Source organism: Trachypithecus francoisi, unplaced genomic scaffold (genome assembly GCF_009764315.1).
Source record: "Trachypithecus francoisi isolate TF-2019V2 unplaced genomic scaffold, Tfra_2.0 Lachesis_group8, whole genome shotgun sequence".
NCBI lineage: Eukaryota > Metazoa > Chordata > Mammalia > Primates > Cercopithecidae > Trachypithecus > Trachypithecus francoisi.
The window spans coordinates 65194912-65219567 of record NW_022681473.1 but is presented as its reverse complement, the minus strand read 5'-3'; the positions used below and the strand labels follow the sequence as shown (position 1 = coordinate 65219567).

General features: G+C 36.3%; 1 protein-coding gene across 1 annotated transcript in view; it reads left to right on the top strand.

Moving 5' to 3' along the window:
- PGM2L1 (phosphoglucomutase 2 like 1) overlaps positions 1 to 24630 on the top strand; it is a 61962-nt gene extending 37332 nt beyond the window's left edge. The window contains exons 6-14 of the mRNA XM_033203771.1: positions 1481 to 1674; positions 7229 to 7418; positions 7734 to 7831; positions 9168 to 9348; positions 11940 to 12033; positions 12343 to 12472; positions 12852 to 13041; positions 16341 to 16474; positions 18187 to 24630. Coding sequence (XP_033059662.1) covers positions 1481 to 1674; positions 7229 to 7418; positions 7734 to 7831; positions 9168 to 9348; positions 11940 to 12033; positions 12343 to 12472; positions 12852 to 13041; positions 16341 to 16474; positions 18187 to 18289 — 1314 coding nt within the window. The 3' untranslated portion in view covers positions 18290 to 24630. The remainder of the gene's footprint in view (positions 1 to 1480; positions 1675 to 7228; positions 7419 to 7733; positions 7832 to 9167; positions 9349 to 11939; positions 12034 to 12342; positions 12473 to 12851; positions 13042 to 16340; positions 16475 to 18186) is intronic.
- Positions 24631 to 24656: the final 26 nt, after the last annotated feature.

The window sequence follows — 24656 nt, the reverse complement described above, 5'->3', positions numbered from 1 at the left end:
TAATTGAAGTGCAGACCTTGGATTTGAAATTTTTTAAAATTACCCAGAACCCAAGAAGAGACACGCTTCCTCACGATCTCTGTAATAGTGGGCAGGACTTTTTCTATTCTGCATTTTCACTGAGAGTGAAATGCTTCAACGATGCCATTTTTATTTGGGGGTCTCAGTTCCACCTCCCTACCTTGCACGTGGGCATTACAACCCAAGAACCAGATAAATGGACAGTTCTCAAGCCCTAAGTAACCACAATCTCAGTCCCACAGGCTTATCATTCCGCTTTTTAATTCTTTTTCTCTCACTGCCTAGAGTTGTCCCTTTCCTCTTGTGGATTATGCTATGCATTTAAGATAATGTTTTTTCTCTTTTATATAGCATTTTGAAGTGTTTATAGAACACAGATTTTTAGGTCATCTGGTTAATCATATTCTTTGCATAGAGATTAGTACATAGTACAGATTCAAATGTATTCTTCTTTCCTTCATTCAGGATGCAATAGAGGGGATTTGTGTCCTATACATGGTGGAAGTCACCACAGATGTTCTCTAACCTTCCAAATTTGAAATCCTATAAATTAATAGAATTACATTTTCATGCTTTTTTGGTAACTGTTCCTAATGTCTTATTGATCAGGCTATTTGACAAACTGAAAACTCATTGAAATTTATATGGATAATTACCATGTTAATTGTTAATAAACTATATTTGGTATGATGTAAATTCTACTTTATAATAGAAAGATGACTTTTTTCTATGTCACATAACTACTTTATAATGAGTTAAATAGTATCAAGTTTTAAGGAATATTCTATGGTTTCTTGGATTATCTTTAGTAGATAGTTACAGGTTTAAGAGTATAATTGGACACTATGGCATATGCATATTATAATGTTATCATAATAATTAGGCCTGCTTGCATTTTACTCATATTGTTATTAAGGTATACTTCTAAAAGAAAATCATATATAATCATTTGATTGAAGAATCCCTGTAGAGTAATTACTATCTATATCTTTTAATATTTGTTAAATTAGTCCTATGTTGACATTTTTTGCTTGATCAATTTGATATGCTTTTTTTTTTTTTTTTTTTTTTTTTGAGACGGAGTCTCGCTCTGTAGCCCAGGCTGGAGTGCAGTAGCACAATCTCGGCTCACTGCAAGCTCCGCCTCCCAGGTTCACACTATTCTCCTGCCTCAGCCTCCTCAGTAGCTGGGACTACAGGCACACACAACCACACCTGGCTAATTTTTTGTATTTTTAGTAGAGACGGCGTTTCACCATGTTAGCCAGGATGGTCTTGATCTCCTGACCTCGTGATCTGCCTGCTTCAGCCTCCCAAAGTGCTGGGATTACAGACATGAGACACGACACCCGGCCTCAATTTGATATGCTTTTTAGTAAAGCTGAAGATCTCTACTATAGGTAAGAAAAGATCTGACAAGCATTTTAAGTGATTATGGTTATATTTACTTATCATCTAGGTTTACTGGGAAACCGGTGCTCAGATCACGTCACCTCATGATAAAGAAATTCTAAAATGTATAGAAGAATGTGTGGAACCCTGGAATGGTTCCTGGAATGATAATTTAGTGGATACCAGCCCGCTGAAGAGAGACCCTCTGCAGGATATTTGCAGGAGATACATGGAAGATCTGAAAAAGATCTGTTTTTACAGGTATCCAAGTGGGAATATCAGATAATACTACTTTAGAATAATGTTAGCAAATGAGGAGAAGAAAAAGTGATACAAAGTGTTGTCTATTTATTAGGCTGGTCTTGAACTCCTGACCTCAGGTGATCCGCCTGCCTCAGCCTCCCAAAGTGCTGGGATTACAGATGTGAGTCACCATGCCCAGCCTAGAGTTTCTTTCAGGAGTAGTGAGAATGTTCTAAAGTTGATCATAGTCATGGTTGACCAACTCTATGAATGTAGTGACAGCCATTGAATTGCACACTTTAAATGGGTGAATTATATGGTATATGAATTACATCTCAATAAAGCTGTTAAACAAGTTATACTTAAATATATGTATTTCCTCTATGTTAGATAAGTATATTTCCTTTAAGATTTTATTTTTCCTTAACCATTTCCATATTTCCATAATTATCTCTGTAACTCTTCTATAAATAGCTAACACTATTGCTAGGAAGAATCCTGGCTGGCTGAGTGTATTTTTCCTATCCTACAAAGTAATTTTAGCTTTTTCTCAACTTTATTTTAATTTCAAAAATGTACCCTTCAAGCTATCAATTGTTTGCTTCTCCATCTAAAATGATAAGTGGACAGTAATACTAGCTAAATGCTACCAGCTCTAATCACTCTAAAAAGAATTGATTCCTTTTTTATCCTGTCTTTTCTTATTTATATTTTTGTTTTTTAAAGAGTATATGGGCAAAAGCAAATTAACAAGTGTACTATTTATGAAGCTGAAGGCATAATTACACAGAGAAGAATTATTTCAAGTGACTTTACAGTTATTGACTATACATTTCTAGTGGGATATGTCCTAAGGATAAAGAACTACAAAGAAACCTCAAATTGTATTTGATAGCTGTACTGTTAGTGGTAATATTGATGGTTTTACAGATGTGGATATAAATGAATATATAGATAGACATACATATCTATATTATAAAACAAATGGGTAACTATGTTAATGTCACTAGGATCTAAGATTTTAGTTTAAGAGAAGCAAATGTAAAATCAAATAAAATAATTTTAAAATTACTATTTTAAATTACAGGGATGCCCTCTCTTACCACTCCTATTCAACATAGTGTTGGAAGTTCTGGCTAGGGCAATCAGGCAAGAGAAAGAAATCAAGGGTATCCAGTTAGGAAAAGAAGAAGTCAAATTGTCCCTGTTTGCAGATGACATGATGGTATATTTAGAAAACCCCATCGTCTCAGCCCAAAATCTCCTTAAGCTGATAAGCAACTTCAGCAAAGTCTCAGGATACACAATTAATGTGCAAAAATCACAAGCATTCTTATACACCAGTAACAGACAAGCAGAGAGCCAAATCAGGAATGAACTTCCATTCACAATTGCTTCAAAGAGAATCAAATACCTAGGAATCCAGCTTACAAGGGATGTAAAGGACCTCTTCAAGGAGAACTACAAACCACTGCTCAGTGAAATAAAAGAGGACACAAACAAATGGAAGAACATACCATGCTCATGGATAGGAAGAATCAATATCGTGAAAATGGCCATACTGCCCAAGGTTACTTATAGATTCAATGCCATCCCCGTCAAGCTACCAATGAGTTTCTTCACAGAATTGGAAAAAACTGCTTTAAAGTTCATATGGAACCAAAAAAGAGCCCGCATTGCCAAGACAATCCTAAGTCAAAAGGACAAAGCTGGAGGCGTCACGCTACCTGACTTCAAACTATACTACAAGGCTACAGTAACCAAAACAGCATGGTACTGGTACCACAACAGAGATATAGACCAATGGAACAGAACAGAGTCCTCAGAAATAATACCACACATCTACAGCCATCTGATCTTTGACAAACCTGAGAGAAACAAGAAATGGGGAAAGGATTCCTATTTAATAAATGGTGCTGGGAAAATTGGCTAGCCATAAGTAGAAAGCTGAAACTGGATCCTTTCCTTACCCCTTATACGAAAATTAATTCAAGATGGATTAGAGACTTAAATGTTAGACCTAACACCATAAAAACCCTAGAAGAAAATCTAGGTAGTACCATTCAGGACATAGGCATGGGCAAGGACTTCATGTCTAAAACACCAAAAGCAACGGCAGCAAAAGCCAAAATTGACAAATGGGATCTCATTAAACTAAAGAGCTTTTGCACAGCAAAAGAAACTACCATCAGAGTGAACAGGCAACCTACAGAATGGGAGAAAATTTTTGCAACCTACTCATCTGACAAAGGGCTAATATCCAGAATCTACAAAGAACTCAAACAAATATACAAGAAAAAAACAAACAACCCCATCAAAAAGTGGGGAAAGGATATGAACAGACATTTCTCAAAAGAAGACATCCATACAGCCAACAGACACATGAAAAAATGCTCATCATCACTCGCCATCAGAGAAATGCAAATCAAAACCACAATGAGATACCATCTCACACCAGTTAGAATGGCAATCATTAAGAAGTCAGGAAACAACAGGTGTTGGAGAGGATGTGGAGAAATAGGAACACTTTTACACTGTTGGTGGGATTGTAAACTAGTTCAACCATTATGGAAATCAGTATGGCAATTCCTCAAGGATCTAGAACTAGATGTACCATATGACCCAGCCATCCCACTACTGGGTATATACCCAAGGATTATAAATTACTCTACTACAAAGACACATGCACACGTATGTTTATTGCGGCACCATTCACAATAGCAAAGACTTGGAATCAACCCAAATGTCCATCTGTGACAGACTGGATTAAGAAAATGTGGCACATATACACCATGGAATACTATGCAGCCATCAAAAAGGATGAGTTTGCGTCCTTTGTAGGGACATGGATGCAGCTGGAAACCATCATTCTTAGCAAACTATCACAAGAACAGAAAACCAAACACCGCATGTTCTCACTCATAGGTGGGAACTGAACAATGAGATCACTTGGACTCGGGAAGGGGAACATCACACACTGGGGCCTATCATGGGGAGGGGGGAGGAGGGAGGGATTGCATTGGGGAGTTATACATGATATAAACGTTATGCACATGTACCCTAGAACTTAAAGTATAATAAATAAATAAAAAAAAGAAACAAACAAACAAACAAAAAAAACAAAAACAAAAAAACAAAACAAAAAACAAAAACAAAATAATCACTCTTAGAATCTTAAAATAAATAAATAAATAAATGTGCCATGGCGATGAAAAATAAATAAATAAATAAAATTGAATTTGAAATATGTTTTATTTACCTAAAATGCTAAAATACTAGTTCTGTTACTAATAAGGCCTATGCCTACCCCTAGAGCCCAGATTGTGGTTTCTAAATACCATTTCCTAGTAAAAGGAACCACGGCTTATTGGAGAAATTGATTCTCATCAAGGACTGGGGCAGAAAATGTACTAAATGAGCCTGAGATAGCTTTGTTTTCCTAGCCATAAAGCAGGCTAGCTTTCAGAGATACTGGGGTCATATCAAAAGGATCTAGGAGCCAACTTGGAGGGACTCCCACTGACCAAATATTGGATAGTTGGGCATCAGAAAGAATAATCACCTTAATGAATTAAAACATTAAACATAAAAAGCCTGTGACTGTTAGTAATACTAAAAAAGCTCTTTATTGGTCACCTTTGGGAGTTGCTGGACTGAAAATCACTCATGCTGAAATTTGATAAATTCTAAATTTTCTTTCTGAAAATTGATAAATGTTTGAAACTTAATTTGTTCTGCCTTTTCTATGTGAACTGAATGTTAGGGCTAATCAAATGGTTGATAAAGAATCATTATTTTTAAAAGAAAAATCCAATAAATGCAGAAGGAATAATAGAATTTTCAAAATCACTATGTTGTGACCTCTAATAAATAATGTATCTAAGTAATTCTCATCGAGGGGTGCTAAGACCCATAGGCGAAATGTTGATGGGAAATTTTTTGATGGAAGGATTAGGCCGACACTGGTGAATCTTAGTTTAACAGCATTAAAAGTAGAGTAGAAATTGTGTGCTTCCAGCTGCGAGTCAATAGAAAATACACAGCACCTATTCTTGCCCAAAGAATTGAAACTGAATCTAATGTAACTTCTAAATGCAGCTGCCTATTTACAGAAAAAATAGGATAGAGGAGCATGTTAATATCAAAAGGATGCAGTCTACATACTGGAGATACGGGAACTTCTACAGGACAAATGGGCCAGTTTCTTCAATAAATGACATTCGGGTTGGGGAAGGAAGGGAGGAACATTTATAGATTAAAAGAGACTTGAGAGGCATAGCAATCAAATTATATGGAACCTCGTTCAAGTCCTGCTTCAAGTAAAACAACTGTTAAAAGTATTTTTGAGACACTTGGGGAAAATTTGAACACAGATAGGATATTAGAGGAAAGAAATTATTGTTGATTTTGTTAGATGTAATAATGATAATATAATATGGTTATGTTTTTAAATGCTAAAGCATTTTCATGTAAAGTAATACGTCTTGAATAAATGAGACTAGATTGACAGACTATGGAAACATATTGAAGTGAGATCATGGTTATATGGTGTTAGATATTCTGTCTTCCTAGGCATATGTTTGAAAATTGTCATAACATTTTATTTTTATTATTTGTCTTTTAATAAATTTTATTTTTCATGGGAAATGGTTAGTAAATGGGAAGTTAGGATGTAGAAAGTTTTGCTGTGGAAAAGACCAAAGAAACAGAGTCTAGATGCTAGTGGAAATGATGCCGGTGAGAAAGGATTATCCACGTACTAAAGTTCTCAAGTGAGAATACATGGGGACCAGAGCAGAAGTAGAGGGGTTGACCTTTGATACAAAGAATGCTTCCTCATTATTATCAGATGGAAGAAGGAAAAAATATGGGTTGTCGGTTTGGTGTGGGGTGATTAGGAAGTTCCCATCAAATGGCTCTGTGTCTCAATGATGTATGAGGTGAAGGGGGAGGAAAGGAATAAGAAGAGAAGAGAAGGTACTAATTAAGTCACCATCTTGGAGAGTGAAAAATAAGCTTTTGGGGTAACAAAGTATGATTGCCTGGCAGCATTGAGTATGCATTCAGAATGAAGCTGTTCAGTCCTTTTGTGAGATTTATTCTAGCAATATTCAACTATTTTGGTGCAAGCCTGGAAAAGGTACACATTTGGGTTCAACAAGGTTTGGGGTATTGGATTGTCAAAGTACCCAGAGTGACATATAAGAAGGTGAGTGTAATTAGGTACCTTGCAATCTAAACTGGAAGTGAAGAAACGGGGGGTCTACTGGCGAGTGAGAAAGACCAGTTAGGAAGTGTTTATGATGGTCTGGTGAGATAAAATACTTATTTAGATGATACTAGCTTAGCTTGTTCAGGGTATTGGCACAGCATATGGAAGGCAGCTGTCCAAGTCAGGAAGTTGAGCCACAAAGGGAGAATGCTGTTGAAGTAAAACCCTTGATCTTTAAGTTAATACTCTTCATTTGTTGTTTGAATATCTTAGACCTCTGCTGAAGGCTTTAATCGCATTTTTCAGAATTTGATGGTTTAAGATTTGTGGTCATGATCTTATGTTGATTTTCCTTTACAGGGAGTTAAACTCGAAGACCACCTTGAAATTTGTGCACACGTCTTTTCATGGAGTCGGACATGACTATGTGCAGTTGGCTTTTAAAGTGTTTGGTTTTAAGCCTCCAATTCCAGTACCAGAACAAAAAGATCCTGATCCAGACTTTTCTACTGTTAAATGTCCAAATCCTGAAGAAGGAGAATCTGTGCTGGTATTTTTTTTAGTATTTAAATTATTATTAGTTTATTAAACCATCAGAATAGGTAGAACTCATTGACAATTCAAAGATTACTTACAAAAGCAGAAAGGACTGTAGTTTACATCTTTTAATTGTATTGGAGTCATAGGCTGTGTTTTGTTTGAAATGTCTATGGTGGGTGTCCCTACTTTTGGCTTCTTATTTTAAACTTAGCTGAATTCTATGCCTTCTAAAATTCCTATCACTAACACTGTGCCTACATACAGGAACATTAACATTGAATTTAGGTTCTTCAGTACAATCCAGCTTTTTGGGTCACTGTTTCAGGAACTTTCCCTGAGACTGGCAGAGAAAGAAAATGCCCGGATAGTGCTAGCCACAGATCCTGATGCAGACAGACTGGCAGCAGCAGAACTTCAGGAGAAGTATGTTATTTGATTAAAAGCTTGAACTTTGAAAAGCAATGTATTTTAAGTCTTACAGGCTCTTTGAAAATAATGAAAAGATAAGAAAAGAACACAAATCTCCTGTAAACCCGTTATCCAGAAATAACCACCTAAGTTGATACTTTGACAATTCTTTCCTGTCTTTTTAGTTGAAATATTTAAAGATGTATTTGTTTTTATTAAATTATGATCATAGTTTTACATCTTGATTATTTTCCACTTCAATTGTACAAAATGCTTCAAAAAATGCTTACAGTATAAGCTTTTTTCCCTGACTTTATATATTATTTGAAAATATTAATTTTTACAAAGACATAATATCCCAACAGATCACTTTATGATGTAGTTATTTCCTAACCTTGTTTTTTCCTTTTTTTTTTTTTTTGAGACAAGAGTTTCACTCTTGTTGCTTAGGCTGGAGTGCAATGGTACTATCTTGGCTCACTGCAATCTCTGCCTCCCAGGGTCAAGCAATTCTTCTGCCTCAGCCTCCCAAGTAGCTGGGACTACAGGCATGCGCCGCCACACTAATTTTGTATTTTTAGTAGAGACAGGGTTTCGCCATGTTGGTCAGGGTGGGCTCGAACTCCTGACCTTAGGTGATCCTCCCACCTTGGCCTCCCAAAGTGCTGCGATGACAGGCGTGAGCCACCCATTTCCTAATCTTAGTCCTCTGGGCTGCTATGTATTTTTACCATTATAATGTGACAAATGTCCTTACCTAGAATGTATTAATTATTTATCATAATTTTTTCTCTCATTAAGTAAAAAATAAATGTAATGATATAATAATTTTCCAAAAGATGTCGTACCATTCCTACTGTAAAATCACCACTGGTCGGCCGGGCGTGGTGGCTCAAGCCTGTAATCCCAGCACTTTGGGAGGCTGAGACGGGCGGATCACGAGGTCAGGAGATCAAGACCATGCTGGCTAACACGGTGAAACCCCGTCTCTACAAAAAAAAAAAATACAAAAAACTAGCCAGGCGAGGTGGCGGGTGCCTGTAGTCCCAGCTACTCGGGAGGCTGAGGCAGGAGAATGGCGTCAACCCGGGAGGCGGAGCTTGCAATGAGCTGAGATCCGGCCACTGCACTCCAGCCCGGGCGACAGAGCGAGACTCTGTCTCAAAAAAAAAAAAAAAAAAAAATCACCCCTGGTCGGTTAGAAAAGAAGTAGTAATAAATGTTTTCTCAAAAATCCCATATGATAGTTTCTGATTTTTCCTAACTGAAAGATGGTAATTTGTAGGCCTTGGAGTCAAGAAGTTTTAATGAGAAGAAAGGTCTTGACATTGCATTTTCCTTCTCTCTACAGTGGTTGTTGGAAAGTTTTCACAGGGAATGAGTTGGCAGCTTTGTTTGGGTGGTGGATGTTTGATTGCTGGAAGAAAAATAAATCAAGAAATGCTGATGTGAAGAACGTTTATATGTTAGCCACCACAGTCTCTTCTAAAATTTTGAAGGCAATTGCACTTAAAGAAGGATTTCATTTTGAAGTAAGAATTGATAATATCTGTGTGCTACTTTTAAAAGCCTATTTCTGTATGTTAAAGACATCTTCCCACCAAAACTGACTTTCATTGATTTCATTTGTAATTCCCTTATTTTTCTAATTCTGTTAACACATATTCAGTCTTTTTTGATAATTTAGACACCTTGAGCCAAAATTCATCCAGTACTGTATATGAATTTCTGGTACTAAGATGAGATATCCTTTAAAAAATACATTAATACTTATTATTCCATACAACAAATATCTGGTTTTCAGACAGGGAAAATCTAGCTCCTGGTGACCCCATCAGTAACTCAGACTTCTCTCCAAAAAGTTGTGGGTGTCATCAATCCCTTGTTTAGGCTCTTCAAGCATGGTCTTTAGGAACTTGAAGTAGTCTTCTAAATTGCATGGTAAGACCCAATGATCCTACATCCAAAAAAACAAGCAGTGGCTCTCTGTCAGTCCACATCATTAACCTTATGAACTTAAGACCCTTAAGCTGACCATTTTGGCAGCTATGGGAACTAAGTTGCTTTTTCTCTGCCATCTTTGCCAAATATCAGTGAAAATGTCCCTGGGCATTTTTCTTGAGCCATAGTCAGCCTACAGGTCTTAATACTAATTGACTGAGTAAAAGAAAATTGTACCTGGCTATGTGAAATAGAGCTTTCAACTTTATACTTTCTAAAACGGAAATAGCAAAATAGAAGATACTGAAAGTTTATTCACGCCTAAGATTTTGATGTTTTCCTAGTTTATCTATAGCAAGAAAAAGTATAATGGGCACAAAAGAGAAAAAAGAACAATTCTAAAGACCACTATTATAATTTTATTTGCTTGTTTTTGTTGTAGCAGGGAGGTTTTGACATTTTTATTTTTACTTTTCAGTAAGGTGGTAGAAAGGTGAATTAGGAAACAAGTTAGTAATGGTGAGCTTTGGTGTTAGGGTGTATCACATACTCTTTCTGTTGACTCTAAAACAGATTGTGTCTTTAAAGTGAACAGTAGCTCATTAGATGAAAAGTCCTCAAATCTAATTATTTAAAGAAGTACTTAGTAACTGTCTTGGTGGTTTTATTAATAGTTAGGACGCAGTGTTATGAGAAGGTACACTTGGTTCAAATTTATGTTATGCTAATACTAAAAAGCTTCATGACCTTTGATTGATTACTCAGGGAGAGTAAATCCACCAACCTTCATAGGCACTCTTATATTACTGGTTATAATATAGCTTAAAGGACAGTTTCTGAGAAGCAGAAACTTGAAATTGAATCTTGACTCCATCTTTTTTTTTTTTTTGAGACGGAGTCTCGTTCTGTCGCCCAGGCTGGTGTGCAGTGACCGGATCTTGGCTCACTGCAAGCTCCGCCTCCCAGGTTTACGCCATTCTCCTGCCTCAGCCTCCCCAGTAGCTGGGACTACAGGCGCCCGCCACCTCGCCCAGCTAGTTTTTTTTGAATTTTTTAGTAGAGACGGGGTTTCACCGTGTTAGCCAGCATGGTCTCGATCTCCTGACCTCGTGATCCGCCCGTCTCGGCCTACCAAAGTGCTGGGATTACAGGCTTGAGCCATTGCACCCGGCCGACTCCATCTTTTATATGCAGTATAATTTTGGGCAGATTGACTTATCTTTCGAGCCTGTGTTTCAGCGATAAAGTTCGTAAGCATTAAAAAAAAGATAATGGGCTTTGGGAGGCTGAGGCTTGAAGATCACAAGGTCAAGAGATCGAGACCATTCTGGCTAACATAGTGAAACCCTGTCTCTACTAAAAATACAAAAAATTAGCCAGGCGTGGTGGCAGGCGCCTGTAGTCCCAGCTACTTGGGAGGCTGAGGCAGGAGAATTGGCATGAACCCGAGAGGCGGAGCTTGCAGTGAGCTGGGATCTCATCACTGCTCTCCAGCCTGGGCGACAGAGCTAGACTCTGTCTCAAAAAAAAAAAGAAAAAAGATAATGGGGCTGGGTGTGGTGGGTCATGCCTGTAATCCTAGCACTTTGGGAGACCGAGGCAGGTGGATCACAAGATCAAGAGTTCAAGACCAGTCTGACCAACATGATGAAGCCCCGTCTCTACTAAAAATACAAAAATTAGCTGGGCATGGTGGTGCGCCTGTAATACCAGCTACTCAGGAGGCTGAGACAGGAAAATCGCTTGAACCTGGGAGATGGAGGTTTCAGTGAGCCAAGATTGCACCACTGCACTCCAGCCTGGGTGATACAGCAAGACTCTGTCTCAAAAAAAAAAAAGATAATGTAAAGCACTTGGTTCAGTCCTTAATAGTAGGTGATCATAGTGTATGTGCTTATTCATGTTACTTTGTGACTATAGGAAGCACCACTTATAAATGCTGATTTATATTTGGTGTAAATCACCTAGTACTATAATCTATAAATAGTAGGTCATCAGTTGTAGCAGTGTGTGTATTTGTGGCACTTTATTACTATATGTCTGCTACTCTATAAATCTTTGTGGACTGAAGACTATAGTAAAGATCATTATGTGAATGTTGTATGCATGTAGTGGCAGATTTTTCTCTAATAGGTATTTGTGAGACAGTCACTTAACTAGAATGGCCTCCTCTGCATTTCAGGAAACATTACCAGGTTTTAAATGGATTGGAAGTAGGATAATAGACCTCCTGGAAAATGGGAAAGAAGTCCTTTTTGCATTTGAAGAGTCTATTGGTATGTAGTAAATATTAAAATCTTTGAAATTTGATTGATAATTTTTTAAAATGTAATTCTGTAAGAGGAATTTTTTGTGTTCTGGTTTCATATTTTGAGTTGTAAAACTACAGAAAACTGAGAAATGTGTAGATACATTTCTTATCAGAAAACAAAAAGAACCAAAGTGTCCCCTAAATACACTCAGTATTGATGAGTTTCATCTATTACTAGGCTTTTACATTTCCTTGTCCTTCTGAAGAAATGTAAAACTATTGAAATTATAGGCTTAAGTTTTCCTCTTTTCTAGTGATGGTTTTCAATCCTCAGGTTTTCTCTGTGGAACTTCAGTTTTGGATAAAGATGGGGTGAGTGCAGCTGTTGTGGTTGCTGAGATGGCATCTTACCTGGAAACCATGAATATAACATTGAAACAGCAACTGGTTAAGGTTTATGAAAAGTAAGTTCTACTATTATGAATTTCACATGTTCGATTTTTCTTTTATTGTCCTACCCTTAGTTTTCTAAATTTGTTTCTGAAGAATACACAGTATTATAAGAAGGTACACTTGGTTCACAAGTTTATGTTATGCTAATATTAAAAGTGCATCACTAAAAAGCTTCATGACCTTTGATTGATTACTCAGGGAGAGTAAATCCACCAACCTTCATAGGCACTCTTATATTAGTGTGCCTAATACTTTTTTTAAAAGTATTAAAATTATGTGAATTAAGGACTGTCATTTTTTATAAAATACTGTAGTAGGCTGATCTTTAATATATACTTTTTTTAAAGAGTTATCTGAAATCTAATTTTAGCACTTTGAATCTTTGCACAGATATGGTTATCATATTTCAAAAACTTCCTATTTCTTATGTTATGAACCACCTACCATCAAAAGTATATTTGAAAGGCTTCGTAATTTTGATTCTCCAAAAGAATATCCAAAATTTTGTGGAACATTCGCTATATTGCATGTACGGGATATTACCACTGGATATGACAGTAGCCAGCCTAATAAGAAATCAGTAAGTACCCTTTTTTTTCTCCCAAACAGTTTGGAAAATTTCATGGCTCATGTCACCAAAAAGTCCAGAGGCAGGACAGATTTCACATGAGGTTCAATACAGTTTCCTCATGTTTACCAGTTTATTATAAAGATGACAATTCTGGAACAGCCAGATGTAAGACATTTATAGGGCAATGTACTAGGAGTGGGGTTGGGGCCTGGAGCCTCCCAGCGAGTCCACGTGTTCCCCAAGTTGGAAGCTCCTGTAAATATTTACTTTAAAAAAAAAGTTTTTAACAGTTTATAATAATTCATACTGAAGTAGGAGATCAGCAGGACTTGTTTTCCAAACACCGGTCATGACCCCACTGATCAAAACAGGATCTGGTCAAAACAGGAACCAGCCAAAATCAACTAAAACCAAGATGGCAACAAAAGCAACCTCTAATTCCCCCATTGCTCATTATATGCTAATTATACTACATTAGCATGCTAAAAGACACTCCCACCAACACCATGTCAGCTTACAGATGCCATGGCAACACCCAGAAATTACCTTATGTGGTTTAAACGGGGAGGAACCCTTAGTTCCAAGAACTCCTCCCACTTTTTCTAGAAAACCTGTGAGTAACTTGCCCCTTATTTAGCATGTAGTTAAGGAGAAGCTATCATATAGCTAGCCAGCAATCCATAGTGCTACTCTGCCTATGAAGCAGCCATTTTCCTATACTTTGCGGCTCTGATAAAATTGCTTTCTCCTTTTTTTTTTTTTTTTTTTGAGACAGCCTCTCGCTCTGTCTCCCAGGCTGGAGTGCAGTGGCATGATCTCAGCTTACTGTAAACTCTGCCTCCCAGGTTCAACTGATTCTCCTGCCTCAGCCTCCTGAGTAGCTGGGACTACAGGAGCATGTCACCATTCCTGACTAATTTTTGTATTTTTAGTAGAGACAGAGTTTCACCATGTTAGCCAGGCTGGTCTCGAACTCCTGACCTCAAGTGATCCACCTGCCTTGGCCTCCCAAAATGCTAGGATTACAGGCATGAGCCACCGCGCCCAGCAGTTGCTTTCCTTTTACTTTACTCTGTTGATTCATTCTTGAATTCTTTCCTGTGTGAAGCCAGGAAGCCTCCTGGGCTGAGCCCCAGTTTGGGGGTTTGCCTGCATCAATACTGTAATAAAATGGTGAAACTTCAGGCCTGTGAGTTTCTTGAGACTAGAACTCATTGTTTTGCTCCAGAGCATTTTTCAGTCTGCTAACTTGTCTCTCTGACTTTGATCCTATCCTTATCACTTTCCAAATAATCATGTATACTACCCTCACAGTAAGGTGTGTGGAATGGAGGTGGAGGCAGAGAGAGAGGAAGAAAGAGAGAAAATGGGCAATGATGCTAGATAATGTTGAAAATAACTGTAAAAGCCTATAATTTCAAAGCCATACATCTTTCTAATTTTAACTTCCCTTTCCAACCTTATGCCCTATACCTCCAGCCAAATAGAACAACTTACTTACTTACCTACATATATACTTTTTAAAAAATTTCTGCATTTTTGGTCCAGTTGTTTCCGTAGTGTATCCATTTTTCCAATTTCTACAGCCCCATACCTCAGCCATTGTAAGACTTAAGAAAAATATCACCTGTTCCACATGACCTCTAGGCCTCATAATTAGAGACCTTCCTCTTGAGGTTTCATTACATAGTGTGCCTTCCTCCTATTAATTTCTGTTTTATGTCATCATTGTGTTGTACATGGCATGTTTCTATCTGATGTACTTTTGTGCCTCTCCACATTCCTGCCTATGTAGTAGCTGCTCAACAAATACTTAAATGCCATAGATTGCTGATTATATTCATTTTGTTGTTGTTGTTATAATGATTATTAGCCCAAATTTCCATTTGTAATGTTCTGATGTGGTCTGAAGATTCTGGGGACATAATGTATTTTGGAAAATCTGTAGTTTATTGTGTAGAATAGTACCCATATTCCATTTTTGCATGTTTATCCAATCAACAGTATTAGTTCCTGGTGTTGATATCCTGTGTATGAGTATATGTGTGTCTATTTTTCTATCTTTTGTGAATTGCTGGAAGAGAAGAATCATGTTTTGCTTCTTTTTATTTCTCTAATTTGCTGTGCTCAAGTAGCCTTTGGTATAATGCTTTTTTCCCTCTTAATTCTCATTGAAGTGTATGATATTCATTATTCAGGGTGCTTTTTCATCTCTTCTCTTCTGGTTCTTACAACAAGTTTGTAAGGTAGGTAGCATAGATGTTGTTATCCCCAAGGTTGCATAGTAAGTGTCAAAGCCTTCCTGAATTCTCTCTTTTCCATGTTTCAGATAGATTGATATTCATCTGTATATTCATTTATCAGAATCCTTCTGTGCTACAGGCACAAGTACACTAGGGATATAGCAATGACAAAGACACTGCACTCAAGAAAAAGTCTAGTGAGGAAATTGACAAGTAAATAGCAATTTACAAAATGATAAGTGCTCTTGCCTAGTACAACCCTCACAGTCCCGTCAAGATGCCTCAACAGACCGATGTGTGGACTAGCAAGAGTACCAGTGTTAATCCATGTATTTGGTGTCAGTAAAACATCACTTCTTTTTTTAATTTTTATAAAAAATAGAGTTTTTTCTGCACCCCAGTACATGCAGAATATATACACTCCTCTTTGGAGATGATTGATGAACTGCAAAAGTGCTTCGCAAATATAGAGGCAGTTTGGACTTTGGAACTTGGCTTCCACTTCTTGTTCTACCACTTAGCTGATTGTCTTGAACAGGTTGTTTACTCTCTTTGAGCCTTGTATGTAAAATGGCGGTAATACTTACTTTGCAGGGTTATTGTTGAGGCCCAAAGATCATGTATGTGAGGTATATAACCCAATGCCTTAACTATTCAGTAAATGGTGTGTTTATGAATTATTATATATAGGTAATCTTCATTTGTATTTTACAATTCTTTTAAAATATGTCTTAAATTTTCAATTGTGGTTAAAAAAACACATAACATAAAAATTAACTATCTTAACCATTTTTAAGTGTATAGTTCGGTAGTGTCAAGTATATTCTTATTGTTGTGCGACAGAACTCTAGAACTTTTTCATCTGGCTAAACTGAAACTCTCTATCCATTAAACAGTAATTCCCTATACCTCCTGCCCCAGCAACTGCCATTCTAATTTCTATTTCTATAAATTTGACGGCTTTAGATACCTCATGTAAGTGGACTGTATTTTACAATTCTTGAAAATGAAAGAAAATGAAAAAGATCCCAAGTATAATTGAGCTGTTGTTGCCATTTTGCATAGGTGCTGCCTGTGAGTAAAAACAGCCAAATGATTACATTTACTTTTCAAAATGGCTGTGTTGCTACCCTTCGGACAAGTGGGACAGAACCAAAGATAAAGTATTATGCAGAGATGTGCGCATCACCTGACCAGAGGTGAGAATTGATTTTTTAGATATACCTACAAAAGCTTTATTGAAATATAATTCACATACCATACAGCTCACCCACTTAAAATGTACAATTCGGTGGCTTTTAGTATGTTCAAAGTTGTGCATCCATCACTATAATAAATTTTAGAACGTTTTCATCACCCCCAAAAGCCCAGACCCATGAGAAATCACTTCCCATTTCCCTCCTTTACAGCCCTCAGCAACCCCAATCTACTGTCTTTCTCTATAGATTTGCTTCTTCTGGGCATTTCATATAAATGGAATCATAACAATATGTGGGCCTTTGTGACTGCCATCTTTTACTTTGTATAATGGTTTCTAGGTTCCACTATGATTCAGTTGTAGCATGAATTTATTCCTTTTTTTAAAATTTTTGTTTTTTATGGCCTAATATTCCATTGCATGGATATGCCAAGCTTTTTAATCCATTAATCATTTGATAGACATTCAGATTATTTGCACTCTGGCTGTTTTGAATACTGTTATGAACATTTACATACAGGTTTTTATGTGAATGTATGTTTTCATTTCTCTTAGGTATATACCTAGGAGTGAACTGCTGGTTCATATGGTAACTCTGTGTTTAACCTTTTGAGGAACTGCCAGACCATTTTTTAAAGTAGCTACATCCTTTGGGAATTGAATTTTAAAATTGTAGTGAATTTATATTCTTGGAAAGATTCTCTGAGTTTTAACTATTACATGATTAACATAAGGAAATTATCATCAGATAATTTATGTTTATTGCCAAATATTCATTTTCTATGTCTAATATGACTTGACATAATCTGCTTAGTTCATTTCCTTTTAAGAGGATGAATTGTGACTAAGTTAATTTCATAAACATATTCAAAGGCTACTTAAATGTATTAAAAGTACTGTCTCCTATAATATTGTAATTGCCCAATATAGATTTGGGAAGGAGACTTTTTAGAATTGCTTTCAGAGTCCAACCAAGCTATACTATCGTGTATTTCCCCAAATATTTGCATTTGAGGATGGATTTCATTTCCTTTGGGGGGATAAAGAGCTCCTGAAGTCATTCAAAGCAGAATCTAAAGTAAACCAAATTGGGTAATGCTACATCTGGTTGAAAATGAAGGAAGATTATTAAAGTAATAAGAACTGATTTGTTGTGTAGCTTTTAAAATGACTGTAAAGGCAAGCTAAAAGAGTCTTGCCTCGAAATGTTCTGGGCAACGGCAACACCTCAGTGATGACTTTCAAGGGCCTTCTTTTAAGTGCATATTTATTTTTTTTAAACATCACATTCTTTTAGTCACACCTCCTTCTGCTACCTGAAAGATATGTTAGATCACTCCATAACATTTGTACTGAATATTTTTCAAAGTATTTCAGGAAGCCATTTTCTTCTAACACCTGTTATTCGTGTTCAAAGCCATTTGAACCTCATTCTCCTGGCCTAGGAGAATTCTTTAGATATACCATCACTCCTCTGTTTATCATGTGCTAAGGAACTCCTATTAATGCAGTTCAGCTTCAGTTTATGATAGCAGTGTTTTCTTTGTGTGTAATTTTTTTTTTTGGTCTTGTTTTGTTTTAGCCAAGTGAATTTCTCTTTTGTTACCAATTGTTTAATGTCTCCATTAGGACCTCTTAAAAAATAAAACTAACTTAAATAAATTTTAAGCCTATGAAAATAAATAATTCCAAAACTCTTCATCTTTTCCTCAGTGACACTGCTTTACTGGAGGAAGAACTGAAGAAACTCATTGAAGCTCTAATTGAGAATTTTCTTCAGCCTAGTAAGAATGGACTGATCTGGCGTTCTGTTTAGGGGTACACCAATATGTCATAACACTGTGTGGGCATATGGAACAGAGCAACCGAGAACTCCATACATTGAACCTCGTGTTAGCATTCTCTCTCTAGCTCATCTAGCCGAGTATCTTTTTCCTTTATTGTCTTTCTTTTTGGTCAACTGGCTAGACTAAACAAAGTATAAGTTTGAAATGAAATGGTCTAGAAGGAAATTATTTAAATTTTTTCATAATTCAAACAAAAGTTATTACACCAAAAGTATTATAGTAACGTATTGTTCTTCCTTTAACAGAAACATCACAATTCAGAAGTGAGTTTTCTTATTATAGTGTGGTTAAGCCTAGTTCTGTATCTTGTAATTGTGGATAGCATGGTAAAAGAAAAAAAAAAGACAGGTAAACGTTATATAATTATAGGGTTAGTTAAGGAAATTAATCTATAAAATTGGCAAGAACATCGTACTCTCCTTGATTGTTATGAAAAAGTGTCATTGTGACATCACAGGTATTAATTTACAAATTAGAGTGTTTGAAATAGGATATTTAGCATTTCTGTAGTTTAGAACAGATGTTACAATGTGTGGTTTTGGCATGTCTGTTTCAGGTGTCATTGGTGCAGTGTAAATTTTCTGTATGTATTTAAAATTCTGACGTTTACTGAACATAAAACAATAGTGGCAACACTCCTATTGGCTTTGTTCTTGTCAAATTTCTCAGTGCCTTCTCAGGGTCTGGTATGAACGGAAAAAAACGGTGTTCCTGCATTTACCATAATTTAATCAGTCAGTTTTCAGATAGCTAAGGAAAATCTTCCAAAATCTGTAGGTGCTTCCTCTATATCAAATGAATTTGCTGATTTTAAAATCTTAGGAATGTACATAAAGATCTTAATAAAAGCAGGCTTAATGTAGTTAAGGATCTTCATATTAGAATTGTGTCATTTATCAAACCTTTTATTACAGAAAAAAATGTGAACTGAGAAAGGAGCTCCGAATTTATTTGACAGTCTGATTTTTGAATTACATGTTTGTAAGTAGGTTTATTCTTTTATTTTATGAAGTAATGTTAATTTTACTAAGAAATAAAACATCCAATTTTAAGTATTATGAAATACTAAAACTACATGTTTTAAAACAGAGGTCCAGTTTATTCTAACATCTTGCTGACTTCTGTAGAATTTCTGATTGCATGACTATTCTTTATCTTTTTTTAGTGTAGAAAATATTTTTTTTCAAAAAGTCACTTTTGGGCTGGGTGTGGTGGCTCACGCCTGTAATCCCAGTACTTTGGGAGGCTGAGGCAGGTGGATCACAAGGTCAGGAATTTGAGACCAGCCTGGCCAATATGGTGAAACCCCATCACTACTAAAAATACAAAACTTAACCGGGTGTGGTGGTGGGTGCCTGTAGTCCCAGCTACTCGGGAGGCTGAGGCAGGAGAATTGATTGAACCTGGGAGGCTGAGATTGCAGTGAGCCAAAATCATGCCACTGCACTCCAGCCTGGGCAACGGAGGGAGGCTCCATCTAAAAAAAAAAAAAAAAAAAAAAAAAAAGGTCACTTTTGGCTGATCATGCAGTCTTCTGAAAAGGTTTAATAGAGAAATGCTGTTTAAGCTGGGCATGGTGGCTCGCACCTGTAATACCAGCGCTTTGGGAGGCTGAGGCAGGAGGATTGCTTGAGGCCAGGAGTTTAAGTTACAGAAAGCTATGATGGCACTGCTGCACTGAAGCCTGGGTGACACAGACCTTATCTCAAAAAAATAAATAAATAATTAATTAAAAAGAGAGAGAGAAAAAGAAATGCTGTTTAATCTTCTTAAAATGTATCTTGTCCTACATACTTCTCAGAATACACATGGAGTATACTTAGGAGATAACAATAACAAGACCTAAACAAATTGCTTATAGGAAATAACACTGGAATTAGAGAACTTATTTCATATAAAATAATAATACAAAGTTTGAACTGATTAGAACGTTCATTAAATCATGGTTTAGTTTGTTGCAGCTATCAGCTAACATTTGGTTGAGCATATATAATCCAAACCTAATTGTCCAATTATTGTATTGCCACTATTGTTAATTTGTTCCTTCCTTACTTTCTTATCATTGGATCTTGTATGACTGTATGACTGTAGATAATAGACAGCTAATTAAATGTAGAGCACCATTTTTCTCAATGAGTTTGTTCTCAAAGGCTTTGCACTGGAGAAGAAATGTGTAGAATTTTTGTTTTATTTTTAAAATGTGTAAAACATCTTTTGTTTGATATGCTTTTAAGAATGTAGATTGCAATTTAGGGAATGGCATATATTCTGCAAAGTGGTATAATGTTGTATATATGAAAAACATGTATATTTGGTTTAGTTCTGTGTTTCAGTGACTGATAAACAAAAATGAAGCTAAAATGAATCAATGGCTCATTCATAGTTACTAAAGCCATGTCATGACTGTCATTCTATTAGGAAGAAAACAGTTTTATTTGAGTGCTTTAATATAATGCAACATTTAAGTCATCTTAAGGTGAAAAGTTATTGAAGTGTTCTTATCTCAAGTTAACAAAATTTTACAAATGTTCTTCAAGTGTATCGATTGAGGGAATTATTTTATTCTAGCCTGTCATGAGTCTGTCTGAGCATGACACTTATGAACTTGACGTTGTAGGTGCACATATGCCTAACAGGATAAATTCAGTGATAGCCCAAGCTTTCCAAGAGAGACAGAAGTGCTGGCTAGGAGGGCTCAGCCTCGGGCACTACATTGTTTGTCTTTTTCTTTTTGAACAATATTGTGAAAATGATTGCATTCTCATTGAGCATGAAAGTCAAAACTGGAATTTTCTAGAGCTTTGTAGAAAAGGAGAGAATTAGTAGGTCAAGATCAAAGCATACATTGAAAATAAACAGTAGAAATAAGCAAACAATATAAAGAGACACAGGAAATGCTTCTTGTGAAGGGCAAATGTAACACCATAACCGTAGGGAGTAAACTGTGTCCCACCTGTTTACTTGTGTTTATTTGTTGTTATGATGAATATGCACCTACCATTTTCCTTTATTGTGATCACTAAAATGAGGCCAAGGTTTAGGAGGTGAGAAAAAGTATCCATTTTACGGATTCAGTTCCTGCTAGGATGTTGTATCAGAATCATGTGAGAACTCAGGAAGAGATAGAGCAGAAATAAAAAGAAAGAAGATGTAGATTAGAAAATAAGACTTCTGAGAAAAAGTTCAAGGAATAAAGATTGACTCTGGAGAGGAGAAAGCTGTTGAGATAGTTTGCTAAGTTTGCTAATAAATTTTTATTGAGTCTTTTATTGAAGGGTTCAAAGAAAGAAATACTATGCCATAATGTTCTCCATCTCTAGTGAAGACAGAACCAGAGGGAATGAGGATCTTATTTTTAAAGACAGCATGGAAAGTTTAAGATGTAGGACCTTCTTGAGGAGGAATCTTCATAATATCTTCTATTCAAAATCTTTTTTTTATTTTTAAGGGAATACAAATTTTAAAAATTAAGAGATATACAGATGAGTTTTTAAGGGTCCTTCTTTCCAGCACATTTTTTAAAAAACTCAGGTTAGAACAAAAATGTCATAAAGGGCACTAAAAATAAACATTTGGGTTTCACTCCATATCTAGAAGAATATAGCTCACGAAACAATTTTTGTGTGTTTTGAGTAACTGATGCATAAGTGCAATGAACAATTTACCTGCTTCACTGTTATTTTTAATTTTACCTGGCAAATTAAGTAAGACTTGAACAAAATGTTGTTCATCTTGAAGAATGTATAGTGGCTTAGGTTATTTGAGTTTTTTGTTTTGAATATATATGTTGTTATTTGGATGTAGAAACTTTGGAAGATGGAGAGATTCTGAGAGAGTGGATACTTTGGAATGTCTTTCTGTAGGAAATAGACCTCCCATTTCTTAAGCAAGTTGCTTCTGGAATTGATGCAACAGGGTTATTAGCTGGAGTTTAATGGATAAATTGTTCTATGAACTGCTGCTATCAGTATTTTTTTTTCACATTTTCTATTGATATTTGTGATGCTTGAAAAATCCAAACTCTACTTGGATACATTTAATTTTATACCTTTTTCTCTCTACCTCCCTCTTTTCCTAGGCACCCTTGCACATTTTGTTACTGTAAAGGACTGTTGCCCTGTTACCTCACTGATAAGAAATCTCAACTGTATTCATTCAGAATGCTTTAAACTTAGTCATGAACTACATTTGTCTATGGACTTTTGGTTATTTTGTTAATTTTGTCATTATATTTAATACTTATTGTGGGAAGTAATTTTCAATCTATTTCATAACCTGTTTTGGTCTGTCTTGATACTGCTGTTAATTTATTACGGCCTTTTACAATTCACTTGTTGTCTGAGATTGCTCTAGAAACTGAGGAGGAAAGAGTTGTACTAACCAAAATGAATGGACAATTGACCTAACATTCTATTTCAGGTTTCCTTGTACTTCGAGAGCCAAAGCACAAGATCTGAGGAAATCTTATTCACATTTGTCCCTCAGAGCATCTTACCCTAAGCCACAGAAGTATAAATAGTAAGATGCGAATTGCTCATTGTCTGACTCCTTGCACAGCATGACTTTAATTCTAGTTGGAAACAAAGTTAGTGTTGACTATTGGTTACCTTCAAGTATTCACCATACTATACATTCATTAGGCCATCTTTCCTCTGTTTACTCAAGACTATGTACTTACAAAAGAGAACCTATAAGAATGTGTAGAGTGACCAAATAGGGACAAAGTGACATACCTAGAGTTTGCTGCTCAAATTTTTCCACCAATGTAACCCTAAAGCAGAGGGGCATGATGGAGGGGGAAGGGGTTCTGAGAGCAAAATCAGAAGCAGCCTACCACTGATATGAAGTGTGTTCTGTCTTTAAAATGTAAATGAATTTTGCATTCTCTATAATAAAACTTTTAATATAAAAATGATATATTTAATCTTTACTGAAACTTATGCTGCCACAAAGGAGCACCACGTTCATCACGTGGCTGCTCAGTTTTCTCCCCCAATGCCCTCACCCCCAATGGCTGCATATCCTTGAGGTACACACACTGGCTGTAGTGCAAGATATATAAACATAGGCTGGGCTCGGTGGCTCACGCCTGTAATCCCAGCACTTTGGGAGGCCGAGGCAGGCGGATCATCTGAGATCGGGAGTTTCATTCCAGCCTGACCAACATGGAGAAACCCCATCTCCAATAAAAATACAAAATTAGCTGGGTGTAGTGACACATGCCTGTAATCCCAGCCACTCAGGAGGCTGAGGCAGGAGAATCGCTTGAACCCAGGAGGTGGAGGTTGTGGTGAGCAGAGATGGTGCCATTGCTCTCCAGCCTGGGCAACAAGAGTGAAACTCAATCTCAAAAATATATATATATATATAAACATAGAACATATCTAGACTATTTCCTGCCCTTAGAATCTGACCTTCAGAAGGATTAACACCAAACTAAACTGACCTGAAACAGTTTTGTTACTATTGGCATTCCTTGACTAAGAAGGACCACCTGATGCTCAGCCCCAAGAGTAGAAATAGTGGTTTATTATTTTTCGTATCCACACCACCTAGTTCAGTACCTGTTATAGAGTGTTTAATTGCTGATAATTAGGAATTAAGGGATTTTTTAAAAGTAGCAAATAGTTTAAAGAACAATCAAAAAATGAATTTTCTAGTTCAGTTTTTTGAATGAAGTCCCATTACTGAACTTTATAACATAATGTTTATTAAGCAGACATCCCCTTAAATACTCAGTTTCTTTGGAGAGAGCAAAGCATATCTCTCTGTGGAAATTATATATAATGCCTGGTATTTTACACTCAAAGCAAGGTGTTAGCCAGGAAGGTAAAGAAATGGTGTCTATGTAGACTTAATATCACTAGTCTAAGTGTCATTTTGAGCCTAGTAGCACTACCTTCCAAGTGAGTCACAACTAATTTGATCCTATTTGGTATGTTTTTGTCCATTGTTATGATTCATCGTGTATCTTACAAGAACCACTGAAGCAAGAGTCTGCTTCTATGTATGGTGAGGCCTTGTTGTTCTAGGCTAGAATAAACTCTTTGTATGCCTCATTGAATATGCCAGAAAAAATATATGCAGTTAAGAATGAATTATTTTTCTGACTAAAGTATGTAGCAGTAGTTCAAAAATGTGCCCTTGTTTTAACAGTTTCTGTCAACATCTTATTTTTCCCTACAAAAACACCAGGGTGTGTTGTAAGTACTGCCTGTGAGAATTTGCACTTTATGTACTTGTGTGTGGATTTCTTGTGGTTTTAGCCAAATGAAGTGTTATCAGTAATAAACAGGTCTCTTCATAGGCATGACTTTCTGTGTAATTTTTATTTGA